At 35.9% G+C, this 9,171-nt stretch overlaps 1 protein-coding gene across 1 annotated transcript in view; it reads right to left on the reverse strand.

The window, feature by feature from the left end:
• Positions 1-5,759: 5,759 nt before the first annotated feature.
• ABHD3 (abhydrolase domain containing 3) overlaps positions 5,760-9,171 on the reverse strand; it is a 77,654-nt gene continuing 74,242 nt past the window's right edge. The window contains exon 13 of the mRNA XM_010828985.1: positions 5,760-6,619. Within this exon, the coding sequence (XP_010827287.1) occupies positions 6,441-6,619 (179 nt within the window). The 3' untranslated portion in view covers positions 5,760-6,440. The remainder of the gene's footprint in view (positions 6,620-9,171) is intronic.

The following is a 9,171-nucleotide window of genomic DNA, read 5'->3' on the forward strand; positions in this document are numbered from 1 at the left end:
ACGCAGAATAGACCGGTACACTGAGCTCCCATATAGTCACTACCCACCTTCAACAATTGTCGGCTCTGGTCGAACTTGTTTCATCTGTACTGCCACCCATCTCCCCACCCTTACCCTCTGCCATGACCCACTGGATTATTTTGAAGCAGATGTGAGATATTTCATCTATAAATGTTTCAGTGTGTATTCCTGAAAAATAAGGGCAGTTTTAAAAAATATAACCACAGGATCAATGTTAGGGTTGGACTCCATACTCTGACTGCCAAGGACACAGGTTCAATCTCTGGTGAGGTTTCTAAGGTCCCACAAGCTACATGGTGTGGCCAAAAAAAATAAAGTTTTATGGATGATATTTTTGCAGTTGATTTGTTTTTTTACCCCATTTTGGTTTTTTTCCATGCAACTTGTAAAGTTTCCTGACTTCTTCATTTTACTGATTGCACCCCATTTGGTCTCTTAACATGTTCCTTTGACCCCTGAACTTCCTATAAACTGGAAGTTTGAAGTTTACCTGCTTCAAGTTTAATTTTTTCTCAATAATTTTTCATGGATGGTATTCTTTTTCATTGCTATGTTTTTCACAGCTTCTTAAACAGTATGACTCAGTGATTGAAAGGCGAAGTCTTAGGGAATTCCCTGGTGGCCCAATGATTAGGACTTGGCATTTCACTGCCTTGACCCTGGTAAGAAACTAAGATCCTACAAGCTGTGTGTCATGGCAAAAAAAAAAAAAAAAAAAAAAGTTACTATAAATTCCTTGTTTTTGCCCTCAGAAAGCACAGCTAATAAATATTAGCTGGTTGGTGGTTGCCAGATTCTGTGGGGATGGAGAGAATGGGTTTCTATTAATACGTATCATGGGGGAATTAGGCAGGTGATAGTAAGTTTGAATAGGGAGCTGTGGTAGGGGACATACAGTTCTGTGCATTTGTTAAAACTCATGGACTTGTTCATCACAAAGAGTAAACTTTATATAAAGTTTTAAAAATCCATCAGGATGTGGTAAGAAGGATGGAATACAGATAATCACAAATGAATCTAAGTGTATTACAAGTGAGTCACATAACCACATTGAGTGAAGTTAAGTAAATTTCTCACAGGAGTATAGGTTAGAAATTCTGAAACGACTTTATCTACTTTTAGTTGTATTGTTCAGTAAATAAGTAAATATATTGTAGACCATCAGAGCCAGGTTTCTAACTTAGAGGAAGAAATTACAAATAAGAAATGATAATTCATTCTGTTGCTGAATTGGAGTCAGAGCTGTCAGTATGGATGGACTTGTTTACTTATAGATGATAGATAAATATAGACATGTGCATGCATTATATTTACATATAATTTTTTCCTAACTCCATTGAAAAGGGCTACAAGCACTGGGACCCCTGTAGCAATGAGCATATCTACATCCAGATCTTGATTTTTCTTTTTTATTTAAGATTTTTTTTGGGGGGGGCATGGACCATTTTTAAAGTCTTTAATGAATTTGTTACAATATTGTTTCTGTTTTATGTTTTGGGTTTTTTGTTTTTTGTTTTTTTTTTGGTGGTGGGGCAGTTTGAGGCATGTGGGATCTTAGCTCACTGACCAGGGATTGAACCCACAACCCCTGCACTGGAAGGCAAAGTCTTAACCACTGGACTGCCAGTGAAGTCCCAGTATCTTGGTTTTTAAATGCCATTCTTTAATAAAAGAAATCAGGACTCCTTGAAGAACTGTATTGATTCCAAGACTGGACTAGAGAAAATAAAATATGAGACTAGACCATCTGGTGATGCCAACCCACTTAAAAAAAAAAAAAAAGGCATATTAAAGGGACATAGAAGCCATCCAGAATGCCCAAACTGAAACAAATTGAACAATAAAATAAGGATAGTATTGATATTTAATTACAAGCCAAAGAAAAATACTCATGAATCTATACTGATGTCAACACCTGAACAAAGAAATGGGGCCAGTGGGAGAAAAGTGACAGCATTTTCTTTCATAAGGATTTCCGTTATAAACACAGAAGGAATGTGAGAAATAGAAAAAGACCATCAGAACGCAACAGTACCTTGCTACAGGCAAGATAAGATCCACCAATGAGTAGAAAGAAATTTAAACAAACAGGATATTTGCATAGTCTCAAAATAGGCCCTCCTCCCTTCCCCACCCCACTCCTGAATCAATTACAAAGGAAAAATTAGTAACTTCTCTGTGGTGAATCCTGACTGACACCACCTTAGCCAAGGGATCAAGGTTAATATCACCACAGAGATCAACATGTACTTTTCCCCCTACCCTAAACCCAACGCGTTTTAGATAGAGAAAGCTATATTAGTAATAAAATGTTATTTGGTTTTGGTTTATAATAGTAAACATCTTTTCATAGCAACATAGTATTTTATATATAGCACTGTCACAGTTCATAAAGTATTTTCACATGTTATTAGTATTTCTTTAATCCTCATAATAACTCTGTAACATTGATATTTCTAGCTATATATATATTTTTAACCATCTGTATTTTCTAGATGAAATCAAAGTCTGGACAGGACAAATGATTTCCTTCAGGTCAAATGGTGAATTAATAGCAGAGCCAAGAATCAACCTCATGTGCTCTGAATTCAAGCCCAAACTTCTTTCCCAAGAAATGATCTTAAAAATAGTAGGAACTATGATTAATGATAATAAAGAGCTCTAGGTAAATATAGAGAATATTAGGCATTTTTACTTCATATATTGATATTTATATATCTTATCTATAATATCTATTCATATATTCTAGAATATATATCATGAAAACATATATGATAGTTTATTGTTCGACATATTTTTCAGAGTCCCTTTAATTCTAGTAAGAAAACCTAGAGGTTTCAAAGGCCATACTGCATCACTCCTATATGGCATTAGAAGGAAAAAAACCACCATCAGAGTCCAGGAATTAAGCACTATGCATGTTCCATTTTGAGGCTGGAAAGATAGGGGGAAAAAATCTGAAGCTATCTGCCCATAGGTAGAGTAAAGCAGATAAGATATTTAAAACTTGCAGAAACCAATTAGTAAGTTGACAGTTAAAAGAGAGTAATGCTCTTTTGTGATCATTCTGCTCTGTTAATACACTGACAGCCTGTCTATTCATATGCAGCTGGTACTGAATGCTTGATAATATAATTAACAATAAACTGAAAGTACAGATGGTCTAGATATGATCATTGTACTGCTTGCAAAATTTGGGTACCAGTGTCTAACTCCGGGGGAGGACAACCCTCTATAGAGGGCACAAATAAACAGTTGTCCTGTAATAAGTTAATACTGAGTCATGGTCTTAACTGACAGTGAAGTCTTTCTTACTTGGTCCAAATTACTGTCTTTATTTAAAAGAGATACTCAGTGAGGTAAATTAGTCTTGTCAAATTCTCACCATTTACATTTTTCAAAGTAATTCCCACATTTAAGTGGTTGAAGGATAGAACTGGAAGAAGCTTCTCTTAATTTTAGAATAGAGATAAACAGCACAGTTGAATAATTCACAGCTTGATAATGCATGTGACAAAGTGAAAACTTTTTTATCACAAGGCCTTGAATACATAAATATTCAAGAAATAAAATATATAAATATTGTATATTCTAAATTATATTCTAAATATATAAATATTTAGAAATAAAATTTAAAAGAATAAAATATACAACAATTTTTACCTCTTTAGGTATCAATATTGATATCAACAATATATCATTAGGACAAGATTATATAACATATTTTAGGACAAGAAACACCAGTTTCTATTATATATGTTGGCCTGTTTGTAGAAAAGGTTAGGACTGGAAGACTCTTTTAAGTGAGAACTGTAGTTAAAATAGCATATTTCCTAAGTATTCTTTATCACCTGACCTTGCAGTTTGGCCTCACTGACTCCAAATTAAGTTCCAAGAAGCCGGATGCTTACCTCATGACCAGCACTTTCTTAGGTTCAGAGCAACAGTGAGATTTTTTGTTGCCATTTTGGCACTGAAGTCTACAGGGGAAATAGACACTGCTTTAATAGATGTTCTGATTTGGAATGAGGTTGCAAAAACCCCTCCTCTTCCCAGCTCCTGATCTGTATGTAAGATGTACCCTTCCATCAGGGCCGGACCTGCATCTCTTGGCTCTCTGATCAAAGACTAAAACTTTTCTTTGGAAGCCAAGTGACCACATTTGGTCTTGATCTACTGGCTCAAAAGACACCAGGCAGAAGGTGCCTTTTTGGGGACCGGCTGGGGAGGATCTGTAACAAAATATATGTGTTAGCACTGGGTTCAAGATGTAACAAAATGTGTAGTATAGGACAGTGTCAAAAATGAAAGAAAAAGAAAGCCCATGTATCCTCTGTATCCCTATTTCTAAAACAATGCTCTGTGAGGCTTTGAATAAATGTTTAATGATGATAATAACCAACAGAAACTGAGGAGACAGCTAGAAAAGACTTCAGAGTATACTTCAAATTAACTTATCAAATCAGAGATCTGGCTTACACGGTAGTATTTTCATTCTTACACAAACCTCTGTTATTCAGCTATTGTTGACCTGCTCTGTTCCAGGCAGTATGCTAAGTGCGTGGGCTGTAGAAATAAACTACAGCCTTTCTTTCTCAAAGCATATGAGAGTGTGGAGATACTGGGGAGAATGTGACCCTCCACATCAGCACTTAAAAATGCTCAATTCATTACGATTAACACACAAAAACACACACACTATCACATGCATGTAGAGCTATATTTTATTTTTGTTTATATTGGACTGGCCAAAAAGTTTGTTTGCATTTTTTTGTAATGTGACCCTATATATATGAATCAGATTGTTTTAGATTAAATAAGCTATCAGAAATATTTTTATAAATTATTACACATAGGGCCACCTCATTATTTTTGATGGCTCTACCCTGTGGATGTGTCATAATTTGCCCATTCCCTTACAAAATAGGTTATCCTGAATGTCCAAAGCGGCAGCAAGTCTATATCTTTACATACCTGTGCTGGCTTTTCTATAGGAGAGATTCCTCAACATGGTCTCTCTTGTATTTTAATGTGTCTGGCCCCACTCCTTCTGCCTTTTTCTTCTCAGGGTACAAACGTGATGTGTGAGCTGCCATCTTGTGTCTACGTGCTAAGTTGCTTCAGTCATGTCCAACTCTTTGCGACCCTATGGACTAAAGCCTGCCAGGCTCCTCTGTCCATACGATTCTCCAGGCAAGAATAGTGGAGTGGGTTGCCATGCCCTCCTCCAGGCGAACTTCCCGACCCAGGGATTGAACCTGTGTCTCTTAGGTCTCCTGCATTGGCCGGCAGGTTCTTTACCACTAGTGCCACCTGGGAAGCCCAACTTTAAGGTCTGGTAGCTTGAGTGTATCACAGTCATTTGCCTACATATGAATTTTAGAGTTCATTTTATATCTTGTGTCTAGGAGATAGCTAGCTATCCTGACTGCCAGGGATATGGCATCAGAAAGAGCCTGTTTTTTTGATGACACTGATGAACATCTATATCAGCCCTGCCCTGCTTACCTGGAGACTTCTTGTGAGGCAAGATAATTAAATATTATTATTCCCAAATCAGTGTCAGATGGGTTTCCTGTAGCTGAAAGCACTTTTAATTGGAACAAATGGTGGGAGCCCAATATTCTGGAATCAGTGAAACAAAACAGTTTTAATATTTGTTACTAACACACTTATGAAATGATCATAAATTACATTCTCAGGATTACTTTTCTGTGGATTAAAAACTCACAAAGAAACAATTTAAAATGGTAGAATTTATTTCATATAATGATATATATGTATACACATATACTATTTAAAAAATAATCATGTGAACTATAATCATTATAAAACATAAGTCAGCCTTAATTTAACATTATCAGAGTAAAAGAGTATGTAAAGTCAGTCTAACATTGTTTCATTTGCTTTTCAAAGTTAAGATACATAAAAGATTTAGCACATTGTATTTTATGTTTAGTTTTCATGTTACTGTCATTAGGTATAAATACCCTTAGGAATGTGCCAACTTATAACTTACATTCAAATAACCAAAGTCCTATTACAATTACTAAAGTACGATAAATCACCTAAAATAAGTAATCTAAAAAAATACTAGCCTAAATTAAAACCCTGAGGAATTAAAATCTTTTTACATACACCAGTTTTGGTTAAGTGCAATTCCATGTTTGTACTACTTTATTTAAGGTCATACTTGGTAAGGCATAGTAAAAATAAAATCTACCTAAATTGCCATCTAAATCTATATTTTATTTCTTGCAACAAAGTTGTTTGTTTCTCCAAAAAAGTAGTTTCTGCATGTCGTTCTGGACCTCTTCACCACCTGCTGGTTTATTTGCTTTATATACAGTAGTCAAGAGCTGTGCACTAAGCTGAGCTGCCTTTGTGTATGGTAGTTCAGACAAAGTGCATCTGAAGAACTACATGCTTGAGAGCTCATGTCCGTGTTCGATCATGGCCTGCACAAACTGCTTGAAGACTCGGTCCATGTAGGTGGACTGCCTTGGCCAGATTCCCTCCAGAAAACCAATATGGCCTCCGTAAGAAGTAAGGACCAAAGCAACATTTGGGTTTTGCTTAGCAGTTTCTATTGGAATAGCTTGATGAAAAATGGGGGATGGTCGGGCGGGAGGGTGGATAAGAGAGGGGAAGGAGAGAGAAAAATATATATTAACTGTTGTTAGGAAAAGTGTGCAACTTTATCACTTCTAATCATTTTAAACCAAAATACCGTTAAACAAATATTCATAATGAGAATGGCTAATCAAATAAATCTAATTTATATTAACCACCCATATTCTTCTAACAGTTCATGTTCACATTCATGTACTGGATCATCATTTTTGGAAGAATCATTTGATTGGTTGTAACAGAAGTACAGGCCTAGTCTTCTTTTGAGAAATTAAATAATTCAAGAAATGGTGAATACTTCCATTATGCTATAAGAGTCCCACTTAGGTGTTACACGAAGGGAAAAAAAACAAATCTTATTACCTTTGTGAGAGTTATAAATTCACTATGTATGACTTTGGTTAACTTTACATGAAGTTAGATTCCTGAGGCCAATTGGTGGCTGTGTTAAGAATCCAAAATTATAGATACGATTTATAAAAACATATATAGATAGCAAAAAAACAATGGCATAAAATACTCCCCAGTGGTAACAGTGTTTATCTTTGGGTGGTAAAACATTTGTGATTATATTTTTTCTTCTCTGAATTTTTATTTATAGTTAAGCTCTCCCTACTCCACACCCTTCAATGGAACGGAAGGTAATTTTACTGTAGGACAACTGAGACCAGTTCAAGAAAGGGCTGCCGCAGGACCCCAACTGCCTGTTTAAAACTGACCTTTCACTACATTCTTTGAAGAATAAACCTAGAGACCCTAAATCAAGGCCTAGGAAGCCAAGTCCTTGTCCTAAATGGGTCCTGAACTCAGATCCTTATCCAGCCAGCTACACCTAAAACAGAATATCTATCTTGGGATCAGATGTGAGAACTTAAGGGGAGGGGCAGATGAAATGACTTGATACTATTTTTCTTTTCCTTTATCATCTTACATTAAGGGCTTAGATTTAAAGTGCTTCATTTGTCTCTGATGGAATTATTAAGAGCCCCACTTTCACATTCTGGATACACTCAGGAATTTCTAACACACTGATAGTTACAGTCATGTCAGGAGAACAAAAGGCTGGGCCATGGGAGTCATGTGAAAGATGTTGGCTGCCTGTGCTCTCAGAATGCAGACAATTGTCTACTATTTTCAGTGTGGCTTGGGAAAGAATAAGAAATAATGAGTCTAAACTTCAACCAAGGTCAAAACAAGTTAAATGCTGGGAAATTTTTTTTGGTGGAAGAAGGGCCTGTGAAATATAAAAACAGATGCAGAAATACTAGACTTCCTTAATCCAATGAAAATAGGCTAAACAATCTCCATGTTATTCAACTGATATTAAAGTTCACAGTTTAGGGAATTTCCCAGCAGTCCAGTGGTTAGGACTCCACGTGCTCACTGCCGAGCGCCCAGGTTCAATTGCTGTTTGGGGACCTAAATTCCCACAAGGCTGTACAACGTGGCCAAAAAAACAGTTCACAGTTTAATTTTTGATTTGTGGTCAAAGGCCAAGAGTTCCATCTGTCTAAAACTACTTTGATTTAATCATAAATCACACAATGATATCCCCTAGAAAGATGGGCTTCCCTGGTAGCTCAGACGGTAAAGCATCTGCCTACAATGCGGGAGACCCAGGTTCAATCCCTGGGTCGGGAAGATCCCCTGGAGAAGGAAATGACAACCTACTCCAGTACTCTTCCCTGGAGAATCCCATAGACTGAGGAGCCTGGTAGGCTACAGCCCATGGGGTCACAAAGAGTCAGACATGACTGAGTGACTTCACTTCACTTCACTTCACTTCTTCAGAGAGATGGTAAAGTGACATTTTTATTTTTTTTTATTTTATTTTTTATTTTTTTTAGGTTTCTTTTATTTTCTTTTTATTTATTTTTTTTTTGCGCATTTTTAATTTTTAATGTCAAGCTTAAAGAAAAGTTCCAAAAATAATACAAATAATATCCATATAACCTCTGCCCAGATTTTTCACTTGTTCTTATCATTTCACCCCATTTCTTTATTATTTGTCTGCTCCCCACCCAAAAAGTTTTTTTCTAAACTCTTGGAAGGCCTGCTGCAGATATCATGGTTTTTATTCCCATGAAGCATCCCACATACTTCAGTACATATTTCTGAATTTCCTAAGAATAGGGATATTCGGTTAATAACTGTAATAGTACAGTTGTCAACTTCAGTGATTTAACATGGATAAATACTTTTATTAAATCTACTGTCTGTATTCTAATACTGTTAACTGACCCTCAGTGTCCTTTTTAGCACTTTTTCCTTCTAGTACAAGATCTAGTCCAGGATCAGATATTGCATTTCATTGTCATGTTGATAAAGTCTCTTTTAATCTGGAACACTTTTACAGCCTTTCTTTGTTTTTTATGATATTGTCATTGTTAAAGAATACTGCCCCTACTTTGTTTTGTTTTTTTTTTGTACAGCTTTAATTTTTCAGCACTTTATTTTTTTTATTTGATAAATTTAACGCCTTTTATTGCCATACCTCATTTTACTGTGCTTTGCTTTAGT

This window comes from Bison bison, unplaced genomic scaffold (assembly GCF_000754665.1).
Source record: "Bison bison bison isolate TAMUID 2011002044 unplaced genomic scaffold, Bison_UMD1.0 scf7180017864498, whole genome shotgun sequence".
NCBI lineage: Eukaryota > Metazoa > Chordata > Mammalia > Artiodactyla > Bovidae > Bison > Bison bison.